The 23,629-nt window shown below is 47.3% G+C and overlaps 1 protein-coding gene across 5 annotated transcripts in view; it reads right to left on the reverse strand.

Annotated features, from left to right (window-relative positions):
- The window catches only part of INPP5K (inositol polyphosphate-5-phosphatase K), a 501,130-nt gene that overhangs the window by 235,160 nt on the left and 242,341 nt on the right, over positions 1-23,629 (reverse strand). For all 5 annotated transcript variants that reach the window (XM_085649054.1, XM_085649055.1, XM_085649052.1 and 2 more), the window contains one exon: positions 6,722-6,830. In XM_085649054.1, the coding sequence (XP_085505180.1) occupies positions 6,722-6,830 (109 nt within the window). The remainder of the gene's footprint in view (positions 1-6,721; positions 6,831-23,629) is intronic.

A 23,629-nucleotide genomic window follows, 5' to 3' on the forward strand; every position in this document is an offset into this window, starting at 1 on the left:
TCTGTATTTAAAATCTCACAAAAAAAGACAGTCAGTTGAGACTGCACTCCATAAGAATGTCTGTGCTGTCCTTGTTGTTCTCACCATGATTGAATATTATGCTGCGCTGTAAGGTCAACATTCACTATGCTTTACAAGTGTGGCATTTATTTACATATAGTGATTTTTTTTAAATATGCATAATTTTCTCTATTTTCATCAACCATTTCTTAGGGAGAGAAGCCCACCAAACCCACCTAGCATTAGCTGCACTTGCCTACTATAACAGCATAAACGTTGGTCTGCCGAAATTTGCCAGAGTTGCTTTTAGTTCCCACTCTGCCCGGCCAGTCTCAGATATATATATATTTGCGGAGGCGGTTAATAAAGACCTCTTAGCCCTGAGAGAAAAACTCACACGTTCCAATAATAAGCAGAATGTAACAAAAGATCAACGTGCAGCCATCGACAACTTGGGAAATGACCACACGGTGATTTGCAAACCTTCAGACAAAGGGGGCTACATGGTTTTACAAACCAGGGAAAACTATCAGACGGAAGCTATCAGGCAACTGTCGGCTGGTGAGAGCTATCAGAAAATCTCCAAAGAGATGTATTTGGACAGCATCAGAAGATACCATGATATGATCAAATTGTGGCTTGACAAATCTATGCTGAGTATGGAGGAGTATCTGTTCCTTCGTTGTCTCAACCCAGTGGTCCCCACGTTTTATCATATCCCTAAGATTCATAAGATCAAAGAGAATCCTCCTGGGAGACCCATTGTTTCCTCTCAGGGTGGTCTAACAGAACATCTATCTATTTTTATTGACTCTTTCCTCTTTCCATTAGTAAAGACCTTACCTGCGTATATCAAGGACTCACAGGATTTCTTAATGCGAATTGGGATCCTGGATATAAACTTATTGTATTAGACATTACTAGTCTTTACACGAGGATTAGGCATGAACATGGTTTGGAAGCTGTAGCTCATTTTTTGAACAAAAAGCCATTGAAATTTACGGAACACAACAAAATGATTCTCCAATTTACTGAGTTTTGTTTAAATAACAACATTTTTGTTTTTGGTGATGAGTTTTACCATCAAAGGTCGGGTGCGGCGATGGGCACCTGCTTCGCCCCCAGTTACGCGAACTTGTTCGTGGGCTGGTGGGAGGAGCAGGTGTCCAAAACGCCCGGTGAAATTGATATGAGTAAGGTGATCTGTTGGTATAGGTATATCGACGACCTTTGTATAATCTGGAATGGGTCCGATGAATCGGCATCCATCTTCATTAATAATTTGAACAAGAATGTTGTAAATCTGGAATTCAGTGGGGAAGTAAGCTCGGAAGTAGTGAATTTCCTAGATCTTAAAATCAGAGTGGAGAGTAATCAGTTGTTTGTGTCTTTGTACCGTAAACCCACGGCAGGCAACTCTACCTTGCATGCCGCTAGTAATCATCTCCCTGGGCTAGTTAGGAATATCCCTTATGGGGAATTTCTGCGTTTGAAACGCAATAGCACTAGGGAAGGGGATTTTGATAATGCGGCACAGGAGAGTACTAATAGATTCTTAGTGAGAGGGTACAACAAAGAGTAACTTGATACAACCCTTCAAAGAGTCAGGAACATACCCAGAGTTACTCTACTAAAAAATGACAAAAATACAAGTAAAAAGGAAGAAGAAAGTAGGAGAGGGAAGGTAAACGAGGCAGGTGCTAACAAATTCAGGATGGTGACGACTTTCTCAAGTGATGCTAAGGAGTTAAGAAGGATCTTGAGAAAGAATATGCATATTCTAAAAACCGACAACGTTATAGGCTCGGATATTCCTTCTGTCCCCTTGGTAACTTTTAGGAAAGCCAGATCGTTAAGGGATAGTCTGGTACAGAGTCATTTTCCCACGAAACCCAAGGCAGCCGGTACCCTAAGGGACCTTAAGGGTTTTTTCCCTTGTGGAAAATGCAAGGCGTGCGTGGGCAGTAAGAGGACATCCACCTATCTAGTAACTGGCCTAAAGAAACCCAGGCCTATCAAGAAGTTTCTAACATGCAACACCAATTATGTGGTATACTGTTTGGAGTGCCCGTGTGGCTTACGCTACATTGGTAGCACGATCCATTGTGTCAAGATACGTATCTTGGAGAACATGCGTGCCATAACTAAGGGGGATGTTACCTATCCCGTTGCAAGACACTATTCTGAGAAACACAACAGTAACAGGGAGCTGTTACGTTATTATGAGTTGGATCATGTCCCAATAAGTATAAGAGGGGGGACAGAATTAAAAAACTTCGCAGGTTAGAATCACGGTACATCATAGATCTGGGAACCAAGAACCCCTTTGGTATGAACGTTGGGGAAGAACTGGCAGTTCATTTTGGGGACTGAACCAAATGAAATATACAGTGGAGTTTTTGTTGGTTGATCATGCCGATGCTAATTATATGAATTATGAAAATTATCACAACATTTTTTCCTAATAATTTGTGTCGCTATTTTTGGATCATTCCATATGGGTTTATTTTTTATGTGACATTTTTATGTGAATCAGCAGACTGTGGTTATGTTATGAATTATGTTGAAGCCGATACACGGCGTAATAATTGTTAGTTTTGCTTATTATCGAGAATGCCGATATACGGCGATTAATTGGGGAATATGCAAAATGTGTAATCAACAGTCTGTTGCCATGACATTAATAATGAGTAAGTGGTTACCAATTCATGGTGCAATAATGCAATATGGACACCGATTATGTCGATACATGGCGATATAGTTGGATTGGTCTCCGTCATAATAACAAAAACTTTTTGAAAGGTGTAAGTAGTTGATTAGAAATCATTGTGAATTTGCATTTGAGCGTTTCAAAACTACATTCCAATATGGCGCCATATTCTGTAAGGAGATTGTCCTTCGTTAATTTCCATACCTTACGTTGTCATGTGATTTACGTAATGCACTTTTAAATATGCCGCTTTTTGGCGCGCTTAATGAGAACATTCGACTAAGGCATAGCCGAAACGCGTCATGTTTTTCATGCTTGCAACGCAATAAAAGGATTTGAAAGATTGCAGGAGTTTCCCGTAGAGTGCTTTCCGAGTCTTGAAGAGATTGGGAGTGAGCGCGTATATGTAAACGCGGATGCACCTTCGCGTCAAAAGCACCCGTCCAGAGAGTGCGCTGTCTAAAGGTGCAGAAGGAGCAGTGATATATATATATATATATATATATATATATATATATATATATATATATATTATCTACTGGCGGTCGCCAGTAGATAGTTATAGTGAGGACCGTGTATCCATAGGAAATCCGCAACATTCTATTTGGAATAACTTTGGCGCCGGTCGACGAATCCTCGCGAAATTTTCAAAACGAATGGGGCGCTACGCTCCGCTCCTACCCTGAAAGTCTCGGGGGGATTCGTCAAGCGGGGGCTGAGAAAAAAGGGGGGTCCCAAAACGCGTTTTCCCCATGCATTTTTCCATAGGACCTTTAGACACAGCTACAGCCCGAACGGCTGAACAGAATTACTTGAAATTTGGCAGAGAGGTAGTCCTCAGGTCAAGGATGTGCCTTTTGTAGGTCTGGTGTAAATCTGTTCAGTAGGTCCTGAGAAAATAGCATTTAAATCAATATATATATCTGTAAGCGTGCTCCGTGCGCTTACCGTAAGCTTACCGTACGCGTACGGTGCCGTGCGCGAGATCAATTCTGATTGGTGGTTACACGACTGTAAACATTCGAATCGGTCGAAATCAGGAAGTGTCGGCTGCCATTTTCTGTCTCTCGCACTGAGAAACAAAGGTGGGGAACGTGAAACGGGGGCAACGAAGAGAGTTGCAGACCCCCTAGTGTTTGTCAGGGGGTCCAAGAAGGACCCAAAAGTACGAAAAATAAATTTAATAATTTTTAAAAAAAATCGCGGGGTACGCGTACGGTAAGCTTACCGTACGCGCACGGCAAAAAAAATACAAAAATAAAATAAAGAAGTAACAATCACATTTATTAAATAAATTAAAGGACCCACAAGGGAGAAAAAAACAAATGTTACTGCGTAAAAAAAGGCGAGGCGCGCACGGCATGGACTGCGCAACGTGGGCACTCGGTGCGCGAAGGGCACCGAGCGCCCACAGCGCGCGCACGGTGCGCGAAGCGCACCGTGCGCGCAGGGTGTGCGCATAGTGAAAAACCAGAAAAAAAAAAAAAAAAATACATAACTTAGCATTTAAAAAACCATACAAATTCACTGAAAAAACCATAGGTTTCACACACGTTATAGTTAGGAATTATCATTTACAAAACCTTGCAAATTCACTTAAAAAACCATAGGTTTCACATATGTTATAGTTCGCTGTACATTTCACTCGTAAAAAACCAATGAAATTCCACGTTATAGTTAGATCAGGTAACTATAACTTGCGCGACCGCAATCCACAATGTGTAATTTCAGATGTCATCATTGATGTCATGAGTGATGTCACTGACCATGTCATGAGTGATGTACTATGTGACGTCATCAGCAGTTTATTGTGGGCGCGCAAGTTATAGTTACCTGATCTAACTATAACGTGGAATTCCATTGGTTTTTTACGAGTGAAATGTACAGCTAACTATAACATGTGTGAAACCTATGGTTTTTTAAGTGAATTTGCAAGGTTTTGTAAATGATAATTCCTAACTATAACGTGTGTGAAACCTATGGTTTTTTCAGTGAATATATATATATATATATATATATATATATATATATGAGAGACACTGAAAGAAAGATTCCTATACTTTTTCCCGCCCTTTGGACGATGGTCGTAAACTCATTGCTAAATCAACACACAACCCCAAACTCTCTGAAAATTGACATCCCTCTTGAAAAATGCTGGTGTGGATCTGAACAGTTTTCATCAAGTGTCAAACAGCCCCTTCCTCGCTAAATTGCTGGAAAAATGTGTCCACAACCGTGTCAGCACATTGAACAGCTGAACTTACTCAACAAGTTCCAGTCAGGATTCAGACCAGGACACAGCACAGAAACAGCCATCGTATACATCACGGACGATGCCCTGAAAATGCTATACTGTAACAAATCCTGTCTACTCATCCTCTTTGATCTCTCCTCTGTGTTTGACTTTGTCAAACACAACAGTCTGTTAGAACTACTAGACAGCAGAATGGGGTTGACATGAAATGTCCTCAATTATTCACACCTTTCTCACACAACTAATAAAATTGGGTAGCTCACTATGAAATGTGTCTCTAGGGCCAGAGTCAAAAGCAGTGGAGTAGTCGCTACGGACTGGGTGGTGGAGCATGGTATGCAATAGGAATACCCCCTCTCCCTGCTACTGTTTGCCCACAAGAATCAACCATCTTCCCCACACTGTCCAACCTCTATAGGGAGTTGATGTTGGAAGTCTTCAAAGAAGCAAACCTTGCATAAAACATATATGTGAATGATATACAGCTATACTTCACGACATCCTCCCTGGAAGATATCATACAACTCAACAACTCTCTAGTAAAAAACCTGGCTCTCTTGAAACGAACTCGAGCTGAACTCCCTTTAAACAGAATTCCTACTCATTTTCCCTAACAGCTCCCCACCCATCCAAGAATGGCAAAATCACCTAGATGACTTTAATTGCAAACCCATCATCACAGAATCAACCTAAATCCCTCTAGATTACCCTGGATAAAAACCTCAAGATGAAAGCACATGTCAGCGCAGCCACGTGCAGTGCGTCTTTCCAACTCAACCTCCTGTAGATGGTAAAACTGTTCATATCACCACCAGTCTTCAAGGTAGCAGTACATTGCCTAGCTGTCTCCTGGCTAGAATATGGATGTCTGACCTTAACGGGACTTCCTACCCCAAGAACGGCAACACTCAATGTGGTTCTCCATGCAGCAGCAAGTCTGATAATCGTCACAAGACAATTGACCACAATACCCATGCTCTAAACTGGCTCCCGTTCAAAGCTGGGACCCAGCTGAAAATAGCTAGACTAACAAACAAAGCTTGCACTATGGTGAATCCAAGTAATTAGCAGAATAGATCTAAATATCAGGGGGCAGTCGCCACTTCAGGTGTGCAAACTCCCTCTGGCTTTAACCATGCAGATTTAGAAAACAAAAGACCTATACATGCTCTCTCTGAGGATCTACCCCAAAAATATGGAACTCTCTCCAGCTAGAAATTTGGTCAAACCCATTGACCACCATTTCCAAAAAGGAGGTTAAAAGGATTCTAATAAGCAGATTCCTACTATAACAATAGGAACCGTAGATGACCACTGGGAAGCCTGACTACCAGGATGACCCTCTAGACTATACTCAGACTACATGACTGGCGAGAGCACCTCCTCAGCCCCACTCAGTAAAATGGCTGTGAGGAATCATCATCTGGTTGCCTGCACTGGATCACTACTGGCCTCTAGAAGAACAATCATAGAGGAATCGAATAATGGCTTGTGATTGAGATAACATTGTTTTGATAATATTTGTAATGTAACAGGTTGTTTAATTTTCAGTTTGTGCTTATGTTCAGCACTCTGATGCTCTAGGGTCATGTTTACGCTTTGTAAAACTCTTTTTAACAGATATTCACAGAAAAAAGCACAAAGTGAGCTGTCGACACACCTAGAAACAGAGCTGGGGGAGAAGTTGGAGTTATGCTCAGTTTACAAGAAGATAAACTCTACACAATTAAGTAAGAAGGAACAAAGCATATAGTTACCTTAACATAACCAAAAGGAGCCAGGGTATCCATGAAGAACAGACTCCAGGGATCATCGAAAGCCAAGTCTGACAGGAACCGCATAATCTTGGAGTTCACTTCCTGTAAACTAACCAAACATCAAGAAGACTGTCAAGCATTATTACTGCTGGAGGGGCATGACCTCGAACATGCAAGACCAGGCAACACCAGGAGTAAGAAGAAAAATCAATAGTGGGAACAAGTAAGATCACAAAGAAGGGCAGCGAGAGCACAGTGTGAAATAGAGCGAGCGAGGTGAGGACCAGCAAGGGTCAGATTAAGCAAAAGTCAGGCCATGGCCAGGAAGCACAACAGACCGAGTAATACATTTTAAGAACCTGACAGTACCATTCAAACACGAGCATAAGAAGGGCATGAAAGAGTACTCAAAATTGTAGTGTGTGTGTAGACACAAGATAGTGTTTGCCAGGACACAGTAGGAGTGCAGTGAGTGTGGGTGTGAGAAGAACAGTAACATAAGGGACAGCATGGGCACTGGGTGGTGCAGGAAACAGACTAGGTCTGGACAGAACATGGCACTGATGTATAAAAGGAAACACCGAGACCCCATGGTAATAAGGAATACATGAGGATTAGGATAAAGAATCAGAATAACAGGAAGAAAGGAAGAAAAGAGGGCCTAAAGAGCAGAAGCAAAGATGGCCAGGAAAAGGATAATGCAATGATGGCCCAGAAAAAGCCAGTTAGTTACTTATAACGACAGTTCTCCAACAGTGATATATTAAAAAAATTAACACTCTTGCATCATTCCAAGTGTTTGAGCTGGAAGTCACCAAGGTAACTGTATAAAGCAGCAAAAAAAACTCTACAAAAAAGCTGAAACTAGCTTCCCTTTACTAGCACAATCTCATCGAGAAAAAAAAAAACCTCCAGTCAGTTATTTTGAATTCCACTCGTCCCAGAGAGCATCAGATTTCACATTTCTACTCTAAGTTGGGTGGAATGGAGTACCCTCAGAGTCTTGCCAGTTTTAACCATGGATTATTCTATCTCTTCCTTTCTAGGGAAGTTGTCTTTAGAATGTAGTCAATGGAACATCAGATTTCCCCTTCAATAACAGAATCTCCAAAGAAAGCCTTGTTCAGGCCCTGTGGCTTATGTGGTAAGAAGAAGATTTATTGAGCTGAACCCTACTAGGTGTGTGTCTACTCACTTAACCTACAGCACAAACTTACAGGCTGAAAGATTTGCATAACATTTTCTTCCAAAACTCACAATGAACATGAACGTCACTTCCTCAGATAGCTCCAGGAAAAGACCAGAGTCAGGGAGGGTGCTTTCCTCTTCAGGTGTTGGGTCTACCCAAAGTGCTCCTTCTGAGTTGAAGAAACTATAGAAAAGGCCTCTATCGGGAGAGAATGTACAACTGAAATCAGAGTCCTCTGAGGATTTGGCTTCAACGTTAGCATAGCAATCGCTTAAGGCCAGAAAAATGTCTGATAAGAAGCAGAACAGGCCACCTGAAACATTTTCTGCAATGTCTTCTAAGCTAAAGATGCCATCATCAAAATTCGACTCAGTCAACGTCCACTTCATCCATGATGCTCAGTTTCCATTCAAGTCTTCACTGTTTATTGTACCACCAACTGTTGTCGTCAGTGGCATGTTTCCACCTGGTCCTCTACTAAGTCAACAACTGCTACTTCATCTACAGCTTCTCCATCAACTATGATTCTTGAAAAGAGTTTGGGGAAATTTACACTGGTTTCTGCAAACTTCCTGTTAACTGTTCAACTCCTAAAAGACGCATCTTCCAACAAGGTCTGGAAAGGTCCCAGGATAACGTCTGCCTTTGTAGTCTACCAAGTTGGTGGAAACGTTAGTGTTTCTTATCTTTGAGGCAGAGGTGAAGAATCCCATTAAGAATGTAATTGTAAATAAGGTATTGATTACAGGAGGACATTTCATAAGATGTTAAGCCACAGGATACTTACAGGCACCATGGCAGAAGCTGTGATGACATGTTTAAAAAATATTTGTGTTTACCGTTTTCACTTTTACACATGGCTTTGAACAGGCAGCCTTAAACCATAATCAACAACATCACAGTGTTCACTTGCATTGTAGTACAATGTTCTATTCCAGATGTGGATCTTCCCCTCCCATGTTAGGGCTGAACACATAATGCATCTATTCCTGGTGTCTGTTGATTTATTAGAAGCCTCTCAACCCTCCAAACCTTCACTAAGTCTCTTCCATCTTCTTAGTTACTCTTCCAGAGCCGTGGGCCCACCCTGCTTGTTCCTTCTTCCCCAGTCCCATTATCAGGGTGCTGTGTATCATTGGCAGTGCCATGTGTCTATATCCTGAGGGTTGTATGCTCTCCTCTGCTTCCAGGAATGCACCGAGCACCGCAGCCCATGTTTCCATATCATCTAGCACTTTTTTGTCCCTTCTATTTATTTGAATATGCGTCTTCTCTGCTAATGCCCATTCTAATATGTCCCTGCACCATAGTGTTATCGAGGGGTCTCGATCACCCAGCCATCAGATCGAGAACCACTGCAAACTATAGAAATTTTCACTGCATTTTCTTCCCCCAGGGTTTTGTTATTATACCCAGCAGTCATTGTCATGGGGCATCCTCCAGGTCAATTACTGTCACTGTCCACAGTTTTGTCACTACAGTCGTTCAGAAATCACGAACTCTTGGGCAGAATCAAACCAGATACAGAAAGGAGGCTCCATTCACTTTGCATCTTGGGCAGCTCCCCGCCTTACCCCTATACATTCTGCTTAATTTAATTGGTGTCAGGTATGTAGAGCGAACATAATTGAAAAGTATCAATTTGAACCTGGCATTGCACAATACCTTTTTAATCAGCTCACAGGTCATCTTCCCTCTGCGTCCGTCATTAGGTCCGCTATTTCATCAGTCCATGCCTCTCCTTGACCCTATCCCTTTTAAGCATTTTATAAAATATAGAACTGCCTAGTCCCCAGGGAGAACACCTCGCAGGCCTCTGTGTTTAATTGTTCCCCACGGTACAGATGTCCTAATGTTCTACATCTGCCCTCCCTCCAATATGCGACAGACATAAATTTGAACTGCAACAGAATTCAAAAGTCGAAATCTCTTGGAAAGTGGGGATCGCTTTGAACTCTGTTAACGTTCCTCTCCTGTATATCAGCCATTTGTTGTACTATGTAAAAGAAGTTTACGGCAACTATTGAGCCTCTCATAGGCAACTCCATTAGGGAGGTGTCCCCACAGGTACCTTGTAGCTGTCACTTCTCTGAATTGATACCTCCCACCACCCAACGCATTGCGGAATGTAGCTTGGTTGTATAGGAGTACAGCTCTATGTTGGGTAGTCCCATGCTACCCTCCTCTAGGTCCAGTTTAAGAGTGTAGGCAGTGCTACTCTGCTTCTCTTTCCCGCTCACACTAAGGATATCAGTAGGCTATTCAGCATCTTAAAGATGTCTTACGTGAGCTTGTTCAGCTAGTTTCTAATTATATAGCACCATCTGGTCAGGAAGACCATATTTGCCACTGCGATCCTTCCTGCCACCGAGAGCGGTAGCATGTTCCAAAAGTTTGGGGACCGTGTCAGACTCCACAGCATCTTATCAATGTTATAACGGCGCTGTCCCTACACTGTGTGAGCCACCATAATTCTCAGGTATCTGAATCTGTCTGTTTCCCATCTCAGCTACAACAGCCTTTTACGACTGTTGATGTTGAGGCCTGCCGCATCTCCAAATATCTAGATTAGTTAACAATTACGGCACAGTCTCCCGAGGTAAAAAAGTACATCGTCTGAGTATAGGGATATCAGTCGCTAAACTTGATACCCAGGTCTCTAATGTCTTTCCTAAATTTCACGGCCACTGACTCCAGAGCCAGGGCGTACAGTAGCCGGAACAGGGGGTATTCCCGTCGCATACCATGCTCCACCACCCGGTCAGTAGCCACTACTCCACAGCTACTGACTCTGTCCCTAGGGGCACTCTAAAGGAGCTGTACCTAGCTACAGTAGGTACAGCCATTCAAGCGTATCAAACGCCTTCGTTATATCGACCGAAACAAACATAAGTTCCTCTCGACTATGTTCTACCGAAACGGAGGACATGTGCCAATCTTCTCAAATTTACGACTGCACTATGGCCCTGTTAAAGCCGCACTGGTCCTCAGGCGCCAGTGTCCCCACCACTGTGTGCAGTCTTTCTGAAAATATCTTGTATAGCACTTTTGCATGAGCATTAAGCATGGTCAAGGATCTATAGGAGGAAGGGTCTGCTGGTTCACTCCCTGGTTTGGACACCATCAGACCACTCCTTCCTGCAGGGTGAAGGGCATTGTACCCCTCATTCTGGCTTCCCCATACATATCCAGCAACAACTCTGTCAGCTGTGTTGCAAAAACCTTGTAGAACTCCAATGGGAAGCCATCTCCATCTGGCATTTTCCCTCCGGACATCTTCCCCAGGGCTTCCTTCAGCTATTCAGAGCAATCTCCACTTCAAGCTAATCTTGGAGTATCAGCGGGATCATGGGGAGTTCTCTCTGTGCCAGGTAGGCAATGATGGAATCAAGGTCAGTATGCTGCTCCTTGCCATAGTGTCCTGCTAAGTGGTCTCTAAGCGTGTTATTGATCACTACTTCCGTTGTCGCCAACATCCCATCTGTTATTCTCAAAAGAATGATGTGGGAGCCTATTAATTTCTCGTTTTAGTATCCAAGCCAGTAGCTTGCTGAGTTTGTCACCCTTCCGGTGCAGTCTCTTTCAGTACTGCCGCCATGTGAACCTGTCTAGTCTATCCAATGTTTCTCATAAAGTGCCTGCCTGGTATTCACCAGCTCTCTCCTGATTTTCTGTTTCTGGTCTTTGTAAGTCTGCCAGTTTTCCTTCCAATGTCCCCAGTTGCCTATGTAGTTGCCATCGCATACCATAGATTTTACTCATGCATTCTCCCCGCATTACTACTTTTATAACCTCCCACAAAGTTGCCCTGCTGGCCGGTGATCCCCAGTTACCAGTCAGGTAGGCTGTCAACGTGTCACCCAGCATTTCCTTGCATGCTGTGTCTAAGAGAGTATTGGGCGGTAATCTCCATTTTGGGGGACCACTTGGCAACCCCATCTCATTGAGTTCAAGCTGGAGGAGAGTGATCTGATAAACAGGCCCAAGTATTTGGCAGACTATATGTCAGCGTTCACCGCCACTGCCCCAAGGCACAGTCCAACCTACTGTACGTACTGTGCGTAAATGAGTGGCATGAGTATTCCCTGGATTCCGGGTGCGCTGCCCGCCAGATGTCTACGCAATCCACGTTCTGCACTGCCTGGCGCAGCACCTCAACCATACCTAGTTTTGCTGAGTGTTTTGAGGCGACCCATCCATCTCTCTGTAAAGTACACAATTAAAGTCCTCGACCCACAATATTTCAACAGCCATACAGTCAGTCAGTAAGTTGTGCATCTTAAGCTAAAGGTCTTTATCGGCGCTACTGGGGGCATAGATGTTCAGATTGTAAAGTCTGTACCATCTAATGTTCCCTGTATAACAACACATTCGCCACTAGGGTGCGCCTCCGAGTAGTGCCGTTTAAAGGAAACCTAAGGATTCACCCCTAGAGCATATATAGAGCTTGTTTACGAAAATGCCTGCTTTTTTCCTCATATACTAGGTGTGTTTCCTGCAAACAGGCTATGCTTATCCCGTCTGCGTAGAAAGGGCATCACAATATGTCTCTTCACCTACCCACCGAGCCTCCTGATAGTCCCAGTCATTAACTTCTGCCTTTGCATCCTGTAAATGCAAATGGTATCCCTCTGGACATTTCCCGTGCTCCCCCATTCCCCCCACCCCCTACATGGCCAGATGTCGCCGCCCCTCTCTGGATATCTTGCAAAGTATACACCTGGCTTCAGTGAACAATCTGTGATTACCTCCTTCCCTTCTACTTCCTTAATCAGGAACAAAACAGAACATGCATTTTGAAATTGTCTTCTATCCCCAACCTTCTTGGGTGAACACTTAACAACAGAACATGTTTGCCCATCCCGTATTGATGGAATCTATGTCCTAACCTACCCTTCCCTGTCTCCTTAGCACTGAAACTTTTGGGTCTAATTAACGCCCAAATACTATCTGTTACAGTTGCCTGGAGCAAGACAATCTCCAGCAGGTCTCCGGTCCCATAAGGGCGAGGCATCACGTGAAGACTCGTTCTGGCTGTTCTATAAGGTCCTATCTCATTTGCCCAATGGTTCTGACTGTTGCATGTATAGCAAGGTCATTTTGGATCCACTATTCCTCACCTATCCACCCCAGTCATGCTCACTGCCCTATCTTTTCTCCCCACCCACTCATTGCATTGAGTAAATACAGTATTTATGATGACATTTAGTCTATTCCATCGTTCAGGCATTCATGTTGCTTAATACGTTGTTCAGCCTCCCAAACCGATTGTTGATTTCTGATGCGTGGTTTTCACTTGTTGACTGCTCATGCTCCTCGCGCTCTACAGGTTTTCTATCCGGTGTCCCACCACTCTGGGTGTGAGCCAGCCCTGTAGTTCCTCTGATCTTTGAGAAAGTTAAGTTCCAGTTTCCAGGTTCTCATGCATCTCCTGCTTCGTCTAGGTCGGCGCGTCTCCTTTTCAAGCCGGGGTATACAAACCTGCACTACCAACCAAGACCACACTTCCTCCGGCCTCTCTAAAAATTAGTTTTCCCATTGGCTATCACCCCGAGTCATGCAGGATACATCAGTATGTATGGTAAATTTATAGCTTTGACTTTTTGTTTAATGACCATATAGAATTTCCTCTGCAGCTGCACTTTTCATGTGTAATCGGGAAGATAGCAATTTTGGGATTTACATAGTACACCTCTGCTGCCTCGCGGGCTGTCTCTGTATCTATAGCTAAAGATTCTGGCTATCAGTGCCCTGGTGGGGAGGGCCTGCAGCGTTCTCACCGTCAGGTCCCTGTGAGCGCTCTCAACAGCAAACATGGTCAATATGCCTTTGGGTTTCAGACTGCGTGTGAACCATTCCGCTAAGAAACGTTCAGCAAAGTCTCCCTCCATCTTATCTGGGAAGCCTAGGAGTCGTAAATGGTTCCTATGCATACAGCCCATGGCATCCTCGGCTCGACTTTCCAGTGTTTTGGTTACTGCCATGAGTCGTATTACTTGAGCGTTGTCACTTCTGCACTCAGATAGGATATCGATAGTTCCACACTTGTTACTCTATCCACTATTTTGCGTTGGTCTGTGCGCAGGAGGTTGACTTATAGAGAAACTGCATCTGTTTTCCCCTTCAAGGCAGTGCGAGAGCCATGTATGGTGTCTAGGATGGCAGCCCAGGATGGCCCTTCCGCCTGCTTATTTGGTTTAGGCCTCATCTGCCTGGTAATCCATGAGGCGAAACTCTGCAGGGCTGTGAATTGCATAATGGTGTTATCATGGTGGTTCCAGAAGCTCTTATCTTTACCCATGTTGTGGGTGCCACCCCACCTGAAGGGTACATGCAGGGCCATCTTCCGTGCAATCTATACACAAGGGGGTGAGGAAGAAGAGTCTGTCTCCTACAAGGCAGCAACTCCCACGGAATCCCCTGCTACTCTCCTAGAGGGTCTCTTGTGTTAGTGTCAATTCCGCATCACGGAGGAGAATCACTCACAATTCAATCTCCACTTTCAGGATCACTTTAGGCTTTACCCCATTATGGCTGCTTTGGCCTAGTATCAGCTGTATCACCTCGCAGCCCCTTTTGCACCACGGCTTCCCAGTTCAGAGCGCCATTGACCACTGGATTACCTAACAGCAGTTTCTAGTCTTGGGTGGCCATGGAGAAAGCAGGCACCCTGCTGTTCAGCACCGTTTGATGCCACCTTGCCTGAGGGACTTCTTTTGGGGGGGATGCAAAGAGGGTTTGAGTTTCCCAGCCTCACCTTCACCAAGTGCCCTTAATGGCTCCTTTATCTTTTTCCTTCCTCCTCCAGTCTTGGTCCTCACAACCCCAGTTGATCAGGGGACCATCTTCCCCTGAGCACCACCATTCAGGGAGCTGTGTTACGTCATGCAGCGCGTCCGATCCAGTCCACACGCTCCTGGGGCCCCTGATCGCCTCAGCACCATCACTAGGTCTCGCGCAGTGGGTCGGGCCTCAGCACTGCTCCTGGCTGCAACAACTCTTGAAGCAGTTTCAGGCAAGCCATGTGATGCAGCGGTGCAACACAGTCTCTGGTTGCAACACTCTGCCCGGAGAAAGATGGGAGGGAGACGGGCGAGCCACCGCAATGCAGCTGCAGGTCATGGCAAGTTCCCTCCGCAGCCCGCTCCTGTGGGCCCGCTACAGCACAGCTCATGGTAGGACATGAGCTCTGTCTTCTCTTCCGGGCCCAGCGACACTCTCAGATAGGCCGCAGTGCATTTCATCAGCTTTTAAGTATTAATTCTTGAGTATTGTGGGTCTCATCCAGGCAGGATAATAAAGGACTGTTAGTTGAGGCAGCAGAGCACAGTTTCAGAGTGTCTGATCGCCATCTTGCCAGGTTGCGGCCACTGTGAGAACATTGATTCTTAAAGATGGCAAGGCCACAGAGTCTTGTTCATCTTATCAACCTATTGCATAATGTAATACTGATATGAAGCTTTAAACCAAAATCTTTGTATGAAGGACTGAGAACTTGAAACTACTCTGGATTGATCAATATTAAACAGGTCTTATAAGGAAAAGGCAAATATATGATAAAATAATACCCTGCAATTATTGTATGTTTAGATGTAGGAAATCATTCGATCTGGTAGGGTTTTTCCAGATAATATTGAATTTAATTGGCCTAGGTTCAGAATGATCAAGAGTATATGGGTTGGGGGGGTGGCTTGGAGCCGCCTGCGATAGCCGCACACTGGCGATAGCCCTACATCCGTACACATATCCGGACCCGCACGGGGTGTATAATACGCAGTAAATACCGCAGCCCCAACAAACAACTGAGAGGCGGTCCTCTCGCCTGGGGTGCCATGAAAGCACGTAGTAGACACCAGATTCGAGGTCCAATACGCGAGGCCAGAGTGGTTATGGGCCTCGGTGTTGAGAGAGCCAGGCCCATAATCAGAAGGCTTACACTGAGTAACGGGACGGGCGGCTGCCAAGTCTCGCCTCAGACACAGCAGGCGCCCCCCACCCACAGAGAAAAGCAGAGGGGTGGCCGTGCAGCTCGCGGCAGCAACAGTGCAGAGGATCCACAGCCTAGAGAACAGGCAAGTCCGCAACAATGTGGGATTCCGCAATGGTGGTAGGCAAGACGACAGCAGCAGCAAGAACCAGGCCACCGGCAGGACGGAAGAGATCGGGAGTGAGGCCCGGGCCTGGACGGTGACAGAGGGTCGGGCCAAAACTCCAAACGCGACGGGCCGACAGATCCTGGCTGGGGGACCAAACGGACAATAGCAGGCTGAACAGAGGACATGGACTAGAAGCATCTAGAGAAGAGAACATGATGAAATAAAATCCTGCTAGACAACTGAAGCTCTCGGCAGATCAGACAGTATGGGGCCCAGAGATTCACAGATCACAATCAATGAACCAGAGCGCTTGGGCCAGAGGCAGCCTGGGGAGTGAACTGAAAGTTTAAGTTACCCGGGAGCGACCGGGCCAGCAAGGCAGTTAGAGAGGGGGGCTCTCGGTGGCGCTGCGTCCCAGGAATCCCTGGTCTGCCTCCGAAAGTAGCCAATGAGACTGCCTAATTGAGGTGGGAGGCAGGCCCGGAAGTCGACTGTGTGGAAGAGCTGGGAATGAGGCCTATACAGTGAAGTTGACCAGCAGACAGGAGGGGCGGTGATGCCCCGGCCTGTGACCCGCAAAGCGCCAGAGAGAGGCCCGGAGTTTGTGACAAGAGACACAGGTGTGAACATTTGAGCACGGCGAGGGAGTGTCTCTGGCCTCCCACCAGACTAACTCAAAAGAGTTGGTGAAACCGAAGGCCCCATACACAGCACAAGCAAAGAAGATGGATAAGTATGCAGTTGCAAAACAATCTATAGTGGCCCTGGAAGCCCAGCTGGAAGTGGCGAGAGCTGCAGAACCTTCACTGGCGGACATTATGGTTGCCATCACAGACCTAAAAGGTACTATCAAACCTAAGATAGACACCGACAGGGCAGATTTTCGTAGAATATCCGAGGAAGAAAACATAACACAGCTATCAAATACCACACAGAAACTAGAGGAACAAATCCAACATCTCAAGGAACAGCAAGGTGTCATGTCGGCAAAGCTAAAGAATCAGGAAGGGCGAGCACGCTGGAATAATATACAGGTGGTGGGCGTTCCAGAGGGAGCAGAGGGTCCTAACGTTGATTTATTTTTGGAAGATCTCATTCTAAACCATCTACACCCTAAGCGCCTGTCAAACTTCTTCACCATTGAATGGGCGCACAGAGCCCCCATCCAAAAACCGAGACCGGGGGCGCCACCCGAACGATTATTGCCAGGATCCTTCACTACCGAGACCGGGATGTTGTACTCCAAGCAGGGCTGACCCATGGCAATCTCTTCTCCGAAAATGCAACAATCCACTTTTTCCCCACGATTTCACCTTACAGGTACAAAAACTGCGCAGTAACCTCGAAGTGGTGAAGAGAGAGCTGCGGAACAAAGACATCAAATACATGATGCTCTATCCGACGCGACTGCGTATAATGGCTATAAGGAAATACTGGCACTTCTCCACACCAGAAGAAGCCTGGGAGCAGCTAGAGGGGTGGAGAGTGGTAAAGCAGAAGTCACTGAAAAATGGAAGACGACGGGGAATCATGAAGATATGAGGGGCTGGCCCTCGCTAAATGAGAAGCTAATTCCTCTGGGTAGGGATCGGGTCCAGTTGAAGACAGACTCTGAAGCATTGACTGTACTTCATTTGAACTGGTGAGATGCACCTGGGGGTGGTCAACGATGCGCCAGCGTGGGGAGAAAGGGGGATCCACTGATTTAGACACCGTGCAGGTGAATGGTACAAATGACTAGTGATGGGCTATGCATATTACCTAAGTTGGGGCTGACAGGGGGCTCCAGCCTACTCTATCTATCAATCAATCAATCAATCAATCAATCAATCAATCAGGGAACTGCAAGCATGTTACTCACCCGTGAGGGTCTCAAGGTGCTGAGGGCGGGAGGGTACGCAGATCCGTTCAGCCAAAGAGCCAGGTCTTGAGGGTCTTCTTGAAGATGTTCAGGGAGGGTGCGCGTCTGATGTCTGTCGGTAGTTTGTTCGAGGTTTTGGCTGCAATGTGGGAGAACGATCTTCTGCCTGCCCTGGCTCTGTGAATGCACAGGGTTTCAGCTAGTGCGAGGTTGGCAGATCGGAGATTTCTTTTGGGCACGTGGAAGTTTATTCTGTCGTTGATGTATTTGGGTCTGTTGTTGTGTAGGCATTTGTAGGCATGGGTGAGGATTTTGAAGGTGACTCTCTTCTCCACGGGAGAGCCAGGGGAGTCTCCGCAGGTGTAGGCTGATGTGTTCATGCCGGGGAATGCCGAGGACAAGTCTGGCCGCGGTGTTCTGTATCGTCTGGAGTTTGCGGAGTAGGGATTTGTTGATGCCGGCGTACAGAGCATTTCCATAGTCCAGTTTGCTAGTGATGAGTGCGTGGGTGACTATCTTCCTTGACTGAGGGGGGATCCATTTGAAGGTCTTTCGAAAGATGCGGAGGGTGTTGTAGTGGCTGGAGGTGACGGCGCTGACCTGTCGGTTCATGACAAGAGATGAATCGGGTATGATGCCGAGGTTTTTGGCGTGGTCTGAGGAGGTAGGGTGGGCTTCCTTGGGCTGTGGGCCACCAGGTGTTGTCTCATGCTGAAGAGGTGGTTCCGAGGATGAGGACTTCTGTCTTTTCAGCGTTGAGTTTTAGGCAGCTGTTGGTCATCCAGACTGTGACGTCTTGCATTGCTCTCTGGAAGTTGAGTTTTGCGGTGGTGGGGTCCCTGGTGAGGGAGAGGATGAGCTGGGTGTCGTCGGCGTAGGATACGATGTTGAGGCCGTGTTGTCGGACGATGAACGCGAAGGGGGGCATGTAGATGTTGAAGAGGGTCAGGCTCAGTGATGGCCCCTGTGGGATTCCACAGGTGATTTCTGTAGGGGCGGAGAGGAAAGGTGGTAGTCTGATTCTTTGGCTTCTTCCGGTGAGGCACGATTGGATACAGTCCAGGGCAGTGCCTTGTATGCCGGTGTTGTGTGGTCTGTTGGCTAGTGTGCGGTGAGAGACGGTGTCAAAGGCTGCAGATAGATCGAGGAGGATGAGGGCTGTGGAGTAGCCTTGATCCAGAAGGGCGCGGATGTGTCTGTGGCGGCGAGTAGAGCGGTCTCGGTGCTGTGGTTGCTTCGGAATCCAGATTGGGACAGGTCAAGGACAGCGTTTTCTTCGATGAATCGTGTCAGTTCCCCGTTGACTGCTTTCTCTGCTACCTTGGCTGCGAAGAGGAGGCGCGAGATGGGCCGGCAGTTCTTGAGGTCGGAGGGTTTGGCCATGGGCTTCTTGAGTAGGGGTCTGACTTCTGCGCCCTTCCAGTTGTCAGGGAAGGTGCCTGTTGTGAAGGTGGTGTTGATGGTCCGTTGTAGTTCGGTGCGACCGAGTCAGCGGTAGATGTGCAGGGGGCAGGGTTCAGTAGGGCCCCCGAGTGGATGCCTTTCATGGTTGTGGCAGTGTCCTCGGCCGTGATTGGTGTCCAGTTGGAGATGGTGGGCTGGCTGGTGTCTTGTGGATGAAGTTCCTTTTGGTTGTTCTGATTTGGTTGTGGTAGTCCGTTATGGCGTCCTTGTAGGTGGAGTAGTTATCAGTAGTCTTGGTGTTCCTCCAGTTCTTCTCCAGACGTCTGCAGGTGTGCCTGATTTCTTAAAGCTCAGTGGTGAACCAGGTGGCTTTCCTGGGACGCTGTTTGCCGGGGTTGCGTAGCGGGCGAGCTTGTCCGTGCAGTTAGAGATCCAAGTGTGGAGTCCTGTGGCTGCGATGTTTGCGTCGGATGTCCAGGTGGGGTTGTCTAGGGTAAGGGCAGAGTTCAGTTGCTCATTGGTTACCTTGCTCCAGTTCCTTCGTGGCAGGCGGGGGGTGGTTTGGTCACTTTGGTTTGTTGACTGTGAAATGGACGCAGTGGTGGTCGGTCCATGGTGGTTGCATTGTGTGGCAGAAGTGACCGCTGTTACCTGCAGCGAAGACGGGGTTTAGGTTGTGCCCTGCTTTGTGTGTGGGTGTGGTGACCAGTTGGTTGAGTCAAATGGTGGCGAGGTTGTCCCAGGGGATGGGGGAGTTGGGGTCACTGGGTTTGTCGGGTTGGAAATGAAAGTATCCGATGAGTATGTAGTTCATTGATGCGATGGCGTGGGGTGCGATGAAGTCTGTGATGGTGGTGGCGAGGGGTGTGGGGGGGCCGGGAGGGTCTGTAGACAAGGGTTTCTCGGAGTGTGGTGTTAGGGCTGGTCTGGATCTGGAAGTGAAGGTGTTCGGCAGAGGGGAAGGTTTCGCTGGAGGTGATGAGGCGGACGGTGCTCTTGTGTGCGATGGCGAGGTCCCCCTCCCGGGTGGTTGGGTCGGTCCTTCCTCTGGATCTTGCAACCGTCCGGAATGGCGGTGTTGATGTCAGGGGCAGAGGCGGCATTGGTCCATTTCTCCGTGAGGAAGGCAATGTGGGGAGAGAGAGAGTCAAGTAGGTTCCAGATTTCTATAGCGTGTTTGGGTACGGAGCGCATGTTGAGGAGGACACATCTTAGTGTGTAGTCGGAGCAGATGTCGATGGTGCCGGGGGTCGAGGTGGTGGTGAAGGTCTGATGGCAGTGGAGGCAGGTGAACTGGCCATGGGCCGAGGTTGGCGAGGCCTGTTGGCAGTCTCTGTGTCTTCCAGGGTTCATCGTATTGTTATAGTTCATTGATTTTTATATAGCGCTATCACCAGCAGGTCTCTAAGCGCTTGAGAGAGAGTTGCCAGAGGTCGTCAATGGGTGTAAGGCTGCATAGTGGGCCAGTTAAGCCGTGTCTACAGCCTCCTTGAACAGAAGCGTCTTAAGCGGTTTCCTGAATGGGAGGAGTGTCGGTTTCTTGCGCAGGTAATCAGGCAGTTGGTTCCAAAGTCGTGGGAGCAAGTTGGAGAATGCTCGACCCCCGTTGGATGCAGTATTGTATCCTGGAATGGCCAGGCGGCAGGTCTCGGAAGACCGCAGTGTGCGGCCCGGAACATACTTCTTCAGGCGTTCTTTAATATAGGCCGGGGCTTTGCCGTGGATTGCTTTAGGGGCGATACAAAGGCCCTTAAATTTAGCTCTCTGTTTGATAGGAAGCCAGTGCAATTTGCGCAGCAGAGGGGAGGCGTGGGACCATCTTGGCAACCTAAAGATCAATCTGGCTGCGTCGTTCAGCACCACCTGTAGTTTATTAGTCAACTTCTGAGGGAGGCCTATATATAGGGCATTGCCGTAATCCAAGGTCGTGGATCCAGGGTTCCACGCGCTGGTCGCAGTCGGGTTCTAGGGCGGGCGCAGATGGGCTTGCCTCAGGCGCGCTCATGTCGCGCCAGCAGCGCGCCCACTACGTGCGACCACGCAGCGTCCACCATTAAGTAGGGGAGGGGGCAGGACTAGAGGTAGGGAGGCGGGAGCAGGGGCTGTGTCGGGGGAGGGGCCACAGGGGCAGCAGCGGCGGGAAAAGGCTGAATTAAATTAAGTTACCCAAAATAGAATTAAATAAAATAATCAGGCGAAAACTAAGTGGAAATAGAATTAATAAAATAATCAGTAGAAAACCATGTGAGCAGAGAGCGAGGGGGACACCAGGCGGACTGGACTGGATCGCCTCTGAGGCTACGACGGGCTGCCGGCATGAACCCTGAATACGGGAGGGCTCTGCACTGAGGCGATGCAGCGATGAAGCGGAGCTGCTGGGGAGAGTGCTGGCCTGGACCGGAGGTCAAGGTTTCACCTGTGCTCTCCCGCAGCGGCCGCCATTAAGTACGGGAGAGGGGCGGGACAAGAGGTAGGGAGGTGGGAGCGTGGGGTGTGTCGGGGGGGAGGGGCCGCAGGGGCAGCAGCGGCGAGAAAAGGTTGAATTAAATTAAACGACCCAAAATAGAATTAAATAAAATAATCAGGAGAAAAACAAGTGAAAATAGAATTAATAAAATAATCAGTAGAAAACCAAGTGAGCAAAGGGGGACACCAGGTGGGCTGGACTGGATCGCCTCTGAGGCTGCGACGGGCTGCCGGCATGAACCCTGAATACGGGAGGGCTCTGCACTGAGGCGATGCGGCGATGAAGCGGAGCTGCTGGGGAGAGTGCTGGCCCGTTGTAGTCCTAGCGTAAAGTAGGACTACAACGGGCAACAGGCTTTCTGCAAGTTGGGGGGGTGGTTTTAGACCTGCCGAACAGGGAAGCAGGGAGGGGGGGGTACAACTTATGGGGATAGTAATAAGCCAAGCTTGGCTGGTTTGCATTGTTTTCGGTACTTATAAGCTCAAATGCACTAAAAATAGTCCTACTCAAGTACACAGAGCCATGAAGAGACAGGAAGGTGGGCGTTTCCCTCTGGTAGGCACACATAGTCACACACAGGCAGACACAGGGGGCCTCCGACCACACGATCTGGCTGATCCTCATCTCCATATCACACACACTCTTCCAATATGACACTGAAAATCTTGACATGGAACGTCAATGGTTTGAGCAGTAGAGTAAAACGCACCCTCATACTACAATACCTATGAAGGCACGCCCCAGATGTGGTCCTGCTCAAGGAGACCCACTTGAGGGAGAACCACAGTAAAGCTCTTGATAGGTATGGATACAAACACCTTGCACACGCGGGGGAAATATCGGGATCTAGGGGAGTAGGAATATTAATTAAGTCATCCATTCCATTAATTATGGGTAGGAGCTGGTGTGACAGCTTGGGAAGATATGTAGCACTGACAGGCACATGGGAAGGTAAAACATTGAATCTCTGCTCGGTGTATGCCCTGCCAAAATTGCATAGTGACACCCTGCAGGCACTGGGTGCCATCCTGCTTTAACTGCCCTTAGGCAGGCTGATCCTTGGAGGACACAGGAACGCAATTATGTATCCGGAGATGGATAGGTCATCAGGGGCCCGGGAGTGAACTGGAAGAGAGCCACTGGGGGGCTTTGTAGAGGCGATGGGTATGACTGACCTGTGGCACGCCCATAACCCGAGGTGCCAGCAGTATACGTATGCCTCAGCCGCACATAACAGTAATTTCTGGTTAGACTATAATTTTACATTAAAGACACAAGCGGGTCAATTCCGGGGCACAATCCATAAGGCACAAGGTATCTCGGACCACTCTCCGGTTGAGGTGCTGTTCCATGGGACCAATAAGAAGCATCACATTGCTCCCGAGGCTGGATCCCTGGTACCTAAAAATCAATTCGACCAAAAGATCCAGACACGTACTACACAATACTTCCAAAGACAATGAGGGATCAGTGGAGTTGGTCAGTACCCTATGGGGGCATATAAAACAGTGATTTGGGCATATGTCCAGGCACAAATAGGCATACAAAAGAAAGAACGGTCCAGAGAGTCGGAGGAGCGAGAGAGAGACCGACTTGAGGGAGAGACTTTGGAATGGAGGGACCTGGACGCTTCCATGACACAGTGGCTCTGGCTTATGAGGTAGGAATTAAGAGACCTAGGGAAGCGAACTGCGCAAGCACAAGCAGTAGCATGCCAGAGAAAGCTCAATGATGTAGGTGATAAGGCCAACAAAATTATAGCCTCCTTGGAGCGAAGGGACAGAGATAGAAGCTGGGTCCTTGAAATAGGCTCCTCAGGGAGTGAAGTGCACCATACACTCAGGGACATAGTAGAGGCATTCGCCATTTACTGCAAATCACTCTACACCCC

The sequence above is a fragment of the Triturus cristatus genome, chromosome 3_2 (assembly GCF_964204655.1).
Source record: "Triturus cristatus chromosome 3_2, aTriCri1.1, whole genome shotgun sequence".
Classification (NCBI taxonomy): domain Eukaryota; kingdom Metazoa; phylum Chordata; class Amphibia; order Caudata; family Salamandridae; genus Triturus; species Triturus cristatus.